The sequence below is a fragment of the Atta colombica genome, unplaced genomic scaffold (assembly GCF_001594045.1).
Source record: "Atta colombica isolate Treedump-2 unplaced genomic scaffold, Acol1.0 scaffold224, whole genome shotgun sequence".
Taxonomy (NCBI): Eukaryota; Metazoa; Arthropoda; class Insecta; order Hymenoptera; family Formicidae; genus Atta; species Atta colombica.
In genome coordinates, this window is record NW_017259321.1 from 1,501,353 (window position 1) to 1,516,096 (window position 14,744).

The 14,744-nt window shown below is 32.8% G+C and overlaps 2 protein-coding genes across 3 annotated transcripts in view; one reads left to right on the forward strand and one right to left on the reverse strand.

Moving 5' to 3' along the window:
* Positions 1–3,110, reverse strand: part of LOC108688029 (MAGUK p55 subfamily member 6) — a 17,959-nt gene extending 14,849 nt beyond the window's left edge. The window contains exon 1 of one of the 2 annotated variants that reach the window (XM_018194101.1): positions 2,864–3,110. In XM_018194101.1, coding sequence (XP_018049590.1) covers positions 2,864–2,963 — 100 coding nt within the window. In that variant the 5' untranslated portion in view covers positions 2,964–3,110. Of the gene's footprint in view, positions 1–509; positions 1,144–2,863 lie in introns of those variants that run through there. The other variant, XM_018194102.1, reaches the window with a different exon arrangement.
* A 5,312-nt stretch (positions 3,111–8,422) lies between these two features.
* Positions 8,423–14,744, forward strand: part of LOC108688028 (venom dipeptidyl peptidase 4-like) — a 10,258-nt gene continuing 3,936 nt past the window's right edge. Inside the window, exons 1-10 of the mRNA XM_018194100.1 lie at positions 8,423–8,446; positions 9,705–9,762; positions 9,919–10,142; positions 10,465–10,539; positions 10,614–10,666; positions 11,231–11,427; positions 11,767–11,936; positions 13,615–13,715; positions 13,807–14,061; positions 14,427–14,641. Of these exons, the coding sequence (XP_018049589.1) occupies positions 8,423–8,446; positions 9,705–9,762; positions 9,919–10,142; positions 10,465–10,539; positions 10,614–10,666; positions 11,231–11,427; positions 11,767–11,936; positions 13,615–13,715; positions 13,807–14,061; positions 14,427–14,641 (1,372 nt within the window). The remainder of the gene's footprint in view (positions 8,447–9,704; positions 9,763–9,918; positions 10,143–10,464; positions 10,540–10,613; positions 10,667–11,230; positions 11,428–11,766; positions 11,937–13,614; positions 13,716–13,806; positions 14,062–14,426; positions 14,642–14,744) is intronic.

Sequence of the window (14,744 nt, forward strand, 5' to 3'; positions counted from 1 at the left end):
CATCTCTCTCTTTCTCTCAATAATATTACCAATTTAATTAGTTCATTAAACACAATTCTGGAATTCGCTTATTGCTACACGCTGATGAATTTTACAAGCAGATAGAAAACGCGACCGTTGAAAGTCGTCAACCGAAAAGCGTAACCGTTATGCCACGGTCGTTAAAATAAAAGGGAAAAGTAAATGGGATGAGAAAACGGGGGAGAAAAGAAGAAATTAAAAATACGTGGCTGGCGATAATATTTGTGCTCGTTTCCACCGGATGTTCGAGGAAATATGCCTCGCTATCAAAAACGCGCGTACCTATTATATTCATATGTACAAAATGTACAAAAATATTTCTCTTTCATTTCGAGGAAACCGTAACGAGATAATTTCGCCAGAAACCACTTTCGTTTATTACATGCGCGAGGAACCATTCATCACGCGTGTCTCATCTGTGATGAGATGAGGTATCGCGTTGCGTATAATCGATGAATGTGCGGCACGATAATTGGACAAACTTTTACCGTTGTCGATTTGATGAATTATCGAACCATTCATGGCATCCATGCTGGCCAGCAATCGCCGATCCTCCAGCTTTTCTTTTCTTCCGAAAAAAACCATAATAGCGACATTCAGCTTCGTTCCTTCTTCCGAAATTTGGGATTCTTTTCGGGCAGTCTTCTCGAATTCAACGAAACTTCGCCGCGATTTTAATTACGTTTTCACAATGACATTATACGTTACTCCTTCAACTTTTTCATCACATGTTTACCGCATAAAATTATTATTCTGCGATTGAAATATCACTTTATCCCCGGAGATTAAAGTACCACTTTTTTTTTAGCTCTTTTTTTAGCTCTTTTAACGCGGAAAACAAGTTTGAGATTTAAATCTTGAGAATCTCGAGGTTGGCCTTGTCGAATTGTAAATCACCATTAATTTACCGTTTGAAAACACCGCTCGCTAAGGAAAACCGTCTTCGTCGTTACTTTCCTCGCTGCCACTTCGCAGTGAATGGAAACACTCTTACACCTGCCGAGGCCCCGAGGGTCCCTGGTCGGCCTGGTCCAGACAAGGGGACCGCAAGCGGCACCCCGCTAAGGTAGTGGGGCTAAGAAGGCGAGCCCGATGCTTGTTGACACGGCTTCGAAGTCACGTAATTCATACTGTTCGCCACGCTTGGAATCTTCGGATGATGGCCGATATATATATATATATATATATATCGCATGCGAAGAAATTGCGAGGGACAAATCTGAAGTCACGGCGATGGAAGAGATCAAAGAAGGATTTTGATCGAGGAAACGTAAGCGCCACCGACTATCGACTGACTTCGAAGATTCAAAACTGACTTCCACGAAGGGTCGGGGACGTCCACGCAGCCAGAAACAAACCAGCTGGTGGCTGCTGCTGGACCAATGGAGGGGGCAGAGCACGTAGAACGGGAAAGAAGAGAAGAAAAGTAGAAAAGAGGCGGGAATATCGCCACGCGCCAATTGTTCGACAAGTCAATCGTGATTCAAGATCTTTCTTTACGAAAGAAAATCTTAAATACCCCGAGGAGATAAGACGTGAAGTATCGTATCTCGCTGAATCTGCGAAAGGTCGAAGAAATTAGAACCAATTCAATTAGAACCGAGACAGTTATGAGAGCGGAGTAAATATAGATAAAGCGTAACTATAACACTTATTTTCAAGTGAATTTCAAGTTTTCATGGTGCAATTTTTATGACATCTTTTTAGTACATTGAACAAAAATTTATTAAATCTTGATATATATTTCTTTAAACAGTATTAAATAAACATTTATTTACAGCAAATAAATTTACTCAATAAAACAATGATACTTAAATAAAATTAATGATTTTTGTATCAAATAAATAGATATATGTTTACATTAAATAAATATTTATTTAGAACTATTCAAACACATATATTTATTGAAGTTTAGTAATTTTTTCAATGTAGTGACAATCAATTTTATCGTAGATTTTCCTTTCACTTTCTTTTCTCTAAAATTTATCTTGCTTAATACATTCTCAAAAAAGTACGTTCTCAAAAACATCTGCTTTTTCTCGAGCGAAAAGAGAAACAGAGGAATGAAATAATGTGATAAATGCTAAAAATAACAAGAAGATAACATTCGAGGAGACATGAAAAAAGTGTGATGATAGGTAATTCAAAGAGAGAAAAGGACGAGAAGGAGAAATATAGAAACAAATCCGATAAAAGAAGAATCTCTCTAACATCTGGATGACATTGGAAGTATTTCCATCAAGTATTGTCCCGAAGAGTTCTCCATTACGAGAAAGAGGAAGCGATCAGGTCGCTTTTCTCGTTCAAGGTTGCATGCCGAGCACATCATCGATCGCGTCAAGTTTTCCGTCGTCCGGAGAACACGTGCATGACGATCGATCGAATCGCAAATCATTGACGAATTTTGAACGGCTCGCCGGTGCCGACGGAGGTCCATAAATGTAAGATTAATTTTAACTCAGTTTAATTTATTATTTATTTTTTTCCAATTGTTAGAATTAGAATTCTTAAAATTAAAAAAAAGATAAATAGTCAACTGAATTAAACTGAAATTAAATTAATCTATATATTGGTATAGAAATAGACAGCATTCGGATTAATTATATTCTATATAGAGTATTTTTTTAAATTTTACATTCACTCGTGAGAATTTCGATGTGATTTTGGATAATTATCTTGATTATTGTAATCGAAGAAGGACCTGTCACACGACGTTGATAAGAAAGACACATCAGGGATGTTTAGGAATTTCACGGAAATCTCACATTTAATGAAACATGTATCACGAAAAAGCGGTTTTATCTTTCAGGTTCAACTTCGTAAACTTATTTGCTAGTCTTACCCGAGGTAGAGTTGAGATTTTTCTTCTGGATGATCGACGACAAAGCGGAGCACCCGCATATGTCCTCGACGACGCTTCCCCGCGATTTGCTTCTCCTCATTTCGATTGACTTCCCTCGATGACCCCAAGTGACATCATGCACCAAGTCTACCCCGGTCGATCACTCGGATCCTCCGCTGTCAGGAGTCCAGCCATTACGATGGTTCCTCGTGAACCACTTGCCGATCCCGCGGAATCGCGGTCATCATTCGCCTTCTCGTTGAAAGTTCCACGTGTTGTCGCGCACCGTCGGCTTCCCGTCGACGAATCAACGGTCCTCGGCTCGATCGAACGACGAACAAACGATTACGACTGTTACGCGATTGGAAACGGATGAGGATCTATTCATAGATCGAAACGACTTCGGCGTCCTAGTCCAAATGGTGTTTCCGCGTACACGAAAGCGATACCATGCCGGCGGGACCACGGGGCGCACATGAGTCGCGCGAACCGAGCACGACCGGTACTTATAGTCGTTGGTCCGAAAGGGGTGGTCTTTGTGGCACCCTGTCTATCTCCCTCTTTCTCTCTCTCTTTCTCTCTTGCTCTCTCGTGGCAATTCCTCGACTCGTGGCAACGACGACTGGTACGCGTTATATCCTCCCCGATCGATAGTAAGCGCACCCATGAAAGGGTCGCAAATATTCTTCGCGGGGCTGCGCGCCAAGAAGGGCTGACACAAGAAATTGTTGTTCCGAAAGTTTTCGGGATAACACACTTCCTCTTTTGCTTTTTCATCCCGTTGCTGACGTTTGCGAAATTTGCCAGATGCAATCTATTTTTATGAACATTGAAAGGACTCGTGCTAAAAAAAACAAATGAAGATAATTTTAACTCGGAGATTAATACTTTCTTTATTCATTCTTTATTCATTAATATTTTCTATATTCATTCTCTTTCCATGGGGTATTTTAAATATTTTCATATTTTAGAGAATCGGAATTTATTTTTTAATAATTACGCTAATTTGATGCTATCTATGAGTATGAAAATGTTAATTTAACATCCTCTCTTTGCTTAAAAATGTCTTACAAAAATTATTATTAAATTCTATCTAAATTAAAACTTGATATAACATCTTTTTGCGTAATTTCATTCTACGTGCAGTAAAAGATAATGTGTTCTAATACTCTAAAACACATCGAAATCTCTCTCATAACGTATCATTTTAACAGCTGTTGGCAAGCAACACCAGAGAAAGTTCCAAGATGCGGTAAACACTCTAAATCGAATGTAAGACTTAGCGGTAGGTAATCCAGGTCGCGCGATGTTTCTACATTTCATGTCATTAAGACGAGATGGCGACTACCTCCAATATACTACAAGCCTTCTTATGTAATGTGCTTTAAAAAAAAAAGTTCCTTATAACTTCAATTGTGAATAATCACAATTAAAGAAATTTTATTCATCATAAAGTGCACTGTATTTCCTCATATTTAGAAAAACAATAATATTCCTGGAAGTCTCAAAAATATTATCAAAAGCAATAATAAACCAAAGAATTATAAAAAACTTTGATGAAAAAGATTCAAGCTTCTGCAACCATCAATAAAGATAATGTCAATGATTAAAACAGAAATCGAATGTTTATCAGTGCATTTTTTCATATAAATGTAGAAAAAAAGAACGCAAATATAGAGAAAGTGAATAGGTTTAATATATGCAAAGAATTTGAATGATTTTGCTAAAATATTTAAAAATTTAGTTAGATACAAATTTAAATAATTTTATTGAACCTTCAAAATAATGTAAGACGCTCAAGTTGATTGCTAGCATTAAAATTTTCTGCAGCATTGATCATCATGTTTGAGTTTGAAGAATTTACACTAAGAAAATTTATTAAATCTTAAAATATATTTCTTTGAATAGTACTAAGTAAACATTTATTTACAGTAAATATTTATTCAATGGAAAAATAATAGTTAAATCAAATTAATGGCTTTTGCATCAAATAAATATATGTTTATATTTAGTAAATATTTATTTAGAACTCACTCAAACAAATAATTATGAAAATTTAATTTTTTTTTTCAGTGTGCAGAATTATATTTTGATAGTCCAACAAAATTATTTTCATATCTAATTAAATATTTTCATATCTAACTAAATTTTCAGATACTTCAGCAAAACTGTTCCTTTCGCGTGGAAAAATCTTCGTTCGAACTTAAAGATACATCTTGCGTCTTCCAAGACTACATAAATCCTGATATTCTCATTCATTCACCACTCCGTCTCATGTATCTTCACTGCATTGCGATTTTTCGAGCGTTTCTCTTCGTCTAATCGTCAGAACGATGCGAAAGCGCAGGCGACCTTACGATCAGATTGGCTGATTGCTGCGAGCCAGGGATTCGATGATAATCCATGTGCGAAATGACGTGCGACAAAGACGGACGTGGCCGCGTGCAGTGGCGATAATGATGGCAATTCTTCCTCTCGCAAAAGTGTGTCACTCGCTATGTGACGGCATAAAACTATGCGAGAAAGGACGGATAATTTTTCTCTATAACCACTGCTTAAGATTCCCCTACGTGAATTACGATTGTGACAATCGTATTCTCTACGAAACGCATTGTGTCAAACAAAAGATTCGTGTGTTGATTTAACAGTGCAGAAAACGTTTATGAAAAAAAAAAAAAAGAATTTTGTGACTGTGAAGTGCAATCAGTGTGAAAGGCAAGATGTGACATGAGATTTCTTTAGCTATCCTGCGAGAACAAATTTCTTGAAACAATTGATAAAATCAAGATGGAAGAATTGATAGTTCTTTGATTTTTATTTCGGATGGTATTATTGCCTACGGTTGAAAAGTCACGAATTTCTTTTTCGATAGTGATATCGTCTTTTTTTTACAACAAGCGAAAAATGTGCGATAGTTCGACGTCTTTATTGTAGAAGGTTTTATGTAAAAAGGTTAAAAGGAACCAAGTGTGCGCGCTCAGACATTGTTACTTTGTGCGTTTCGATCGTCACAATATTGAAAACGGTGCACGGTTGGCGCGATGCAATATTTCGAAATGACATGTTTCATGACAGGAGGAAATCGTTACCAACTTTTTGTCTTTATGGCTGACAGTAATTTTGAACAGCAAGCACTTATAATGAAAGATGCATCTGCCGTCAACAAATGTTCTCCCCTATCATTCTTCATCTTCATTTATGAAATTAAGAAAAGACAGTAAATTTCTTTCACTTTTGAAGACAGATATTTTATTTAATTGATCAATTTATAATTATTCGAATAATAATCTACCGAATGAGATTTATCCCGATTTGATTAATTTCTTTCCGCTTGATAAAGAAACAATCTCGATTAATAAAATTGATCAACTCCCTAATCTATTTAAAAATATATTTGGTGCTGCATTAACTAAACATATATATTAATTTCTTATCATATGAGAACGTATAGTCTCTTATTGCGCGTATAGTCAAATAACAGCGGCCTTGATAATAATAATAATCAGCTGAGATTTAGTGCAGTATGTCGCATTGTCGTCCGCATTGCCTTTGAATTTCTGTCACGATGTGCAATTTTACGGTGTGATTATAAAGTTTATCGATGTAACTTGTAACGACAAGCCCATTAATTCGTAATGTTTCAGGAAGAAAGACACGTAATCGTGCATTAAAAAATATTGTTTATTGCGTATACATACGCGCGAAACTTATCAAAAACGTTGATACCATTCGTATCTCTTCTCTATACAATGCGAAACATACAATTCAGAAACATAGATACGAATTATCATAATTATTTAAATTTAAAAAATTAAAATAATTATCAACAATAATAATTATAACAAAATATACAATAAACATATACGGTATAATGTCATTTTTTACATTTATAACATAATTGGTATAATGTCATTTTTTCTTCTAAAAAAATATCCATGATGTTTAAGTATAGACGAAAGTCGCTGATACTGATACAGTTTTTTAGAGACACTATCTTATTTCTTAGAAACATTGTACTTTATCAATCTTACTGATAAAAACATAATCTAGTTAGATGATTAAAGAAATAAAAATTCATAATCTTCATATATGTTTTTGTATAAAAATGAATTAGATAAAAATGAATTCCATAAATGCGAAAATAAAATTCTTATGATTTTCTTTTGTAAATTGCATAGTTTAAATAATAGTAAGTATATAATATTACATTATTTGTTATAGTTTTCTAAATCTATAGTTATATTTATAGTTTTTCTCATAGTACGACAAATATCATAACGCTTATCATAACGCGACAGTTTTTTAACTTTCTTCGTAAACATCGATTACTTTTAACTCCGATAAGATTATTTATCGTCGAGGTAATATTTTTCGCAATAAATTTCTTTTTTTCTTTTTTTCTTTCTAATTTAATTTAGAGGGGATTATTAGCGTTTAGAATGATTATGTTGAAACCGAAAGTTATTGGCTCGCAATTATATCTGGAATAAATTGATTCAATAAAAAGAATATATAATGTTATTATTTGTAATATCTAAAATTTGATCGAGCTTGGCTTTCTTTATCGTATTTAATGTATTCACATATTTGATATATTCACGGTAGTGCTTAAAATTCTTAAAAAACATTTTACATCGAATCTAACAAATTCTGGAAATTCTCATCTACATTCACTTGTAGATATTTACAAATGACTCCTGTAAAAAAAAAATAGAAATATATGATATTATTGTCTAATGTATCAGTTTTGGAGCCCATTTTATTAAATGTTCATTTTATTTTACGAAAAAGTTATAAATTATCAACAATAAAAATGATAAACAGTATCATATATAAAATATCCATATCATTCGATAAAAAATACTCTAGTTTGTTTTTATGTTGCTACAGTTTTATTTTTATCTTTTGTTTAAGAAACATAATACAAAAACAAAGTAGTATGATTGGTTATCAGCGACCTTCCTCTATATTTCTCAAAATGTATGTATAATGTCTTAAAGTTTTTGGAATTTTGTATTAAAGAAAAAAAAAACTGAAAAAACAAGGTTTGAAAATGTAAAAAAAATTGAAAAATATATTGAAAGCATTAAGATGCTTTCACTAATAATAGGTTTTCTCTTACTTAATTAAATTTATTTTCCACAATTTTTTTCTATACTTTCACACATTTTTCTATCAACTTCTTTCTTTGGCGCAAAATTACAACTTTGAAAGATGACAATGCTTATTCAACACGGATTTTCTCGGATTTGGGAGATAGAAAAAAAGTCATTTTTTCGCACAAATCTGACTTTATGTAAGAAGAAGATCACCTTATCAGTATCAGCAAATATTAGGACACAATTAAGTCCAAGGTAGAAACACAAATGGAAGATATTTGCCCACGCGTGGGTATGTCCCTGATTTGTCGAAAGAGGTGGGAGCACGTGCCGCTGCTGCCGCGAATACGCCAAGAAGCACGCGATATATTAGTCTCCATCGAGCGTACTCGCGAGATCGGCGGCCGCGCCAGCAGCGGTTTCCTCGATCATTCGGAGTCTGCGACTCGTAGATCGATTGATGATCATCATGGCGAGACATACGGTACGTTATTCGGCATTATGATAAATCCGCCACTCCTTTCCCTTTTCCTCTTCCATTCATTTTGCGACATTCGCGAAGACGACGAGAAACCGATTTCATCCCTTAAATCTGTTGTTAATTCTTGATAACTCCCTCGGGCTTCTTCGATTAAATTAGAGAAGAATTGTTTATCTGATTTTAAGTAATAATATTTTTAAATTCTTATATCTACAAAGCGAATATTTCTGAGAAGTGAAAAGGAAAGGAAGATATGTTTCCAATATCCTATTTTTTGCACTACTTGTTCTCCAATCCATTCTTTTTCTCCTTCCGCGATGCCTTTAAGAGAAGTGGTCGCGAAAATAAGTATCGACCTATCATGGAACTCGCGATCTACCATTACTGTAGAAGAGCTTTTATCCGACTTACTTCTGTTTCGATTTCACTCATGGGACAGGCACAATGTCCTGACATATCGAATCGATAAGTCCGTGAGAGCACTTTTCGTCAGATGCGCGCCATCGATGGAAAAGTTTCGAGGGTCCGAACTGTCTCGATTTATCGCCTTCCACCTAAGCCCTTCTCGCGTTCCTTTTCTTCGTAGAATATACACGGTGATACGCTCGAGGTATTAAACTCGTAGCAGTAAGTTATTTTTAGATTCAATTCTTCCGATATCGGGATTGTCACCAATTTCGATTCACTGCGGATCTATTGCGTCAATATTGACTGACTCCAATTTCGATTAATCTTAACTTCTTTTTTAATTTAAAGTAAGACTATAATTGATAGAAAAACAAATAGATAAATGCTAATTTCTAATTCTAAAATAGAAATCTCGACGGCTTCTTACTAGCGTCAGAGAGAATTGGATTGAAAGGTTGACTCTGTTTCCGGTTCATCGATGATTAACAAAATCATTCTTCATTTTTTATCCATGACCGATGTTTCAATTTTAAAGAGCAAAGGGACAGAAAAATTATTTTTTTTCCTTATATATAAAAATAATGTTCATTGACTGAAAAAAATGCTAACGATTCGTAAAATGCAGCAAAGCTTTTTGCGGTTATCACAGACACCTAAGTTCAGAATTCCCTTATTCAGATTACAGTGCAATTGAAAGTTTGAATAATATTCAGTAATTTCATTTTCTAAATTTTTTTGTGTGATTTGTACATTCTGTTCATTCATTGAATTCATGTATATGTAATCGTAATAAGAGGGACGAAAAATCCGACACGAATTTCATGGCATATCCTGGCAATCCGAATTCTTTCAGCCTCTTCAACTTCTAATACTATTTGCCTTCGTAATCGTCATCGGTCAGTCACGAACAGGTAGGTCAATTGATTTAATATCTCGCGTAATTATTAGCGTAATTAATGCTTAGCAAATATGCAGTTTGATCGTTACTTATGGAAATGTAGATATCGGGGAACGGATTCAATAAATCTTACGTATTTCTTTTTTAAATGTTGAATCTATTTATATAGTTCCAAACAACGACACCGATATTCATAACAAGGATGAGATTGAATTCAGGAAACCGTTCTTCTTGGAAGACATATACCTTAATACCTATTACATGTCCGGCTTCAATGGCTCGTGGATTTCTGACAACGAATTCATAGTTTGGAACGTAGTTACAGGCGATATTGATATTACCAATGTAAAAACAAAAGAAACTAAACAGATTTTTAATGGAACAAATTTACCAGTAAGGATATTTTATGGTTTATTATACAATTTAATCTTTGAGATTTCAATTTGTAATTGATATTTGGTTATCAGAGTATATTATGGGTTTATAAACATCCGTGATTGCAACGGAAATTAAATAAAATATTCTTTACGAGTTATCAATGTCATCTATATAATTAAATATTTCAGTTTGTCAATACTTTGAATGAATTGTTCAAAACAATTTGTTCTAAGATAATTATTTATTTTAATAAGTTTTTTTTTTCAAAATAAATTCCTACAAGACGTTTAGATTAAATAACAAACATTTTTCTTAAAATTCAATAAAATTGTTTTAGGTATCATACAAATTCAATACGGCAACTATTTCGGCCGACAAGCAGTATATTCTCTTTGGTTACAATACTAGACGTGTAAGTGATTAATTGTTTAATATCCTTTCACTTGTTGAAATATAATGAGAATTAAAATAAATGGAGTTGCGCAGATGTTCAGACACTCGACCATCAAAAATTATGTGGTATATGATATCCAGTACGGGTAAGTTTATATTTTTATTCGTTTATATTTTTATAGCTTGCATATATTGTCGTTGATAATATTAACTATTCCTTGATAAGCTTGATTGCGAAACTACGCATAGTCTACATAGCGAATTTCTAACGTTTAGATTTCTAAATGAGACAATAAACGTTAATGTAATTGGGTCATCACTTTGTGATAGGTTTCAAAGACATACGCGCGCGCGCGCGCGCGAGATAAAATTATTTAATTACAACTATTTCCTATTAGTTTCAGAAAATTTTTCATCTGTTTTTCTTAGAAATTTCGTTTGTTTATTTTAATAAACATATCATTTATTGTACGTACAAGTGCTTCAAATACATAATATAATATTTCCTTTTTTACAACAATTTCATTGAATCTATCCAGTAGATTTTTTTCGTTTGTGTTTCATTATCTTTAGCTGAGTCGTTATTTCAGCCACAACTAACATAAAAAATTCGTGCATCTATATTTATATAAATATATTTATAAACGAACTTTCTTTTTCTATTTTATAAGAAAATACTTTTAATAAAATTTTTCCTAAACATTTTGCAGTACATTTGAAGAGATCGCGAATGAAACTTTTATCTCGCTGACGTTATGGTCGCCCATCGGCAGTCACTTGGTTTATGTTCTTGATAACGATATTTATCATATGACTTTCAATCATAGTCAGAATGTAGTACGAAGATTGACAACAAACGGCGAAGCCAACATAGTTTTCAATGGAATTCCGGATTGGGTATACGAAGGTAAATCTATCTTTTTGTATAAACATAAATAAATATTATTTACAAAAAATATTTTTTATTATATAGTTTATATTGTATTTTTATATTTCATATTTTATATACAATATTTTAATATATATCTATTAAAAATATTTTATAATACATGAATATATAATACATGAATATATAAAATATTTTATATTACATTTTATATTTTACATAAAAAATATAAACGTATATAATACGTATATAATATAAAAAAGAAATATCCATTTTGAAGAGAAATTTGTGCATTACAAAGTATAATCGTATCTGTAATGGATAATTACAAATGAGCATAGTCGTGAATATTGATTATAGAGGAAGTATTTGGAACTGCGACTGCAATGTGGTTTTCACCGGATGGCCAACATTTGGCCTTTGCAACCTTCAACGATACCGTAGTAAAGGACATGGCATATTTTCATTACGGCACTCCTGGTTCTCTCGAAGACCAATATCCCACGGAAGTGAAGATAAAGTATCCCAAGGTGAGATTCTACTTCAAAAAGCTTTTCCAAATTTACATATTCAATATAAATTTGTCTGAAGAACGAAATTGATATTTCCGGGTATATATTTCTGAATTTTTTAAAACATTTCTAAAATCGATAGTATCTTTTAAATGTCTTTCTTTTTTCTGTTTATGCAACAAAATTATCAACTATTTACCTTTGATTATTAAAAATTAGTAGTAATATTTCATTAACAATATTGAAAATTATTAGTAATATTTCATTAACAATGCAGCAATATTACTAAAATTTTTCGAATTGTTGCGACATGATAATACTGATAAGTCACCATAAAAAACTCGGTTAATCATCTCCACTGGATGGAATCGGCTATTGCCGTAACGAATTGAAAGAACTGTCGTTCTTCCGTTTCACTTGAGTTTATTCTATCATAGATCCATTTTCCGCGTGCATGTGTCGGCACGTGCGGATAATTCAATTGTCGAAGTGCGCTGGCAGAAGCAATTTCCCGTGAAAAAAGCTCGCGAATCATTTCTATAATATTTCTATGTCAGGTCCTCATTTTTCAAAAGTGACAAGCAAATCTTTCTTTATTATAATCGATCAACTTTTCGAATTAATCAAATTGAAATTATTTAATTAATTCTGGGATTTAATTCTGGCATTTAAATTCTCGAGATAGGGGAGCTCATCATGGGAAAATTTTTATTTACAATTTATTTATTTTTGTTAGTTTGTGTTCAGTAAGCTGAAACATGTAAATGCGTTTTAGTGAATAAAGAAGTTTCTTCATAGTTCACTTCATAGATATATTATTTGCGCGACGTCTTCTATGCTTGACTTCTGCTCGTAGAAATTCTTTCCAATTCTTTGATTTATAAGGAATTTGATTTGTTATATAAAATTCTTTAAGTGATTAATTTCATATATATTTAAATATCTTATTTACACCATTTTTAATTGTGTGGCAAAAATGGTACACATTTACATATTTTTCGAAAGTTAAAGTAATGTTCTCAAAGAAATATTTTAAAGCCTAAAATCTCAGCTTTCAAATCCTTTCAAGCTTTTTCCTCGGTAATGCTTTTGCACCATATGGTACCATTTGAAAGTTGGATGTGAAAAATTGACAAAAAAAATTTCAACTCTGAGATCATGTACGGAGTCGAAAAATTCTTTTTCAATTTTACTTGAAATCTTCTAAAAGCATATAAAATATCTTCTTAAACATTTTAAAAATTAAGTTAATTTTTTTCTCGTGAATTATAATAATCGATATTGATACATCAAAATACATTTCAATAATTAATATTTAACAATTAATATTTATAAACTTTTCGGAACTTTAATTATTTTCTATTATTTTTAAAATAAAAAATATTTAAAATATTAACTCTTTTAAACGTTTTTATTTATACATTAAATAAAATTAATATTACTATAATGATAATAATGATAAAAAATATCATTAAGTATTTGATTTTAAAGTAGATTTTTTTTTTCAAAGAAATTATGTAAGAAGAATTATTATTTTTTTAAAATATAGAAATACTATTTTCTTTTTTTATCCCAATATATAATATTATGAAGATATTATCCCTAAACGGGGGATTCCTATCCTTTTACGATATCATATAACTTGCACTTATCTACAATATCATTTATATCAATGAAAAAAATATCATCATTTTAGGTAGGTACACCGAACCCAGTAGTATCTCTGTCGGTGATCGATTTATTTGATCCATTGTCAGAAGCAGTTACTTTGGAAGCACCTATTAATGAAGTGACAAAGCAAGTTACTTTTGCTAACAACAAATATTTTTATAACTATCTTCGAACGATTTTACGATCATGTTTAACGTACTGACATTCGCATTTGCAGTGACAACATTCTGTACATCGTGAGCTGGTGGAACAAAACACACGTACTTGCGACATGGACAAATCGCGTACAGAACCAATCCCAGATGACCATGTACAACATACAAGGTAATGCCAAATTGGTTTTGTCCGACGAGGAGACTGAGGGCTGGCTTCAACCGAATTTTCCTATAAAAACTCGTGATTACACATACATATTACTTTTACGACGAGAATCTTCTGGTACCAGCGCCGGCAGATTCCGACATATAAACAGGTGAGTGAAAATTATAAAAATATGTATTCGTGAAAAATAAAGATATATTTATAAATAAATAATATAAAGATATATTTATAGATAGACAGATATCGTTATTTACTTGAGCCTTCTAGAATCGAATCCTTTCTATCTTTGTAATGAGATATAAAGATATATTTATTCATAAATAAATAAATATAAATTCACAAAGAAAATTACAATTCTCTCTGAGAGAATATCCCAAGAGTTTTTACTTTTGAATTCTGAATGAATTGCAAAATTAAGTTTTTTTCTGATGCAATTTCGTCTTAAGAAAAGAGTTTTATATCGTAATTTTTTTGAAGTTTGTTACCTTCTTTTTGTAATTTTATTCATGCCATTAGGTATGAATATAAGGATGGTCAGTTTATTATGCCGTTGGATCTAACGCCCGGTCCCTCCGAAGTTCATGCGATCTTGGCAGCCGATTCGCCTAGAGGCAAAGTTTACTATCTCGCCACGGCGCCGGGTGAACCGTCACAGAGGAATTTGTATTCGGTGCCTCTGGATGGAAGCCAAAGACCAACTTGCATATCCTGCAAGTTGCTCACGCCGGAAGGTGAGTCCTCGAAATCTCGAATATGAGTGAAAATAGAGATCAAGCGAGAGAGAGAGAGAGAGAGAGAGAGAGAGAGAGAGAGAGAGAGAGAGAGAGAGAGAGA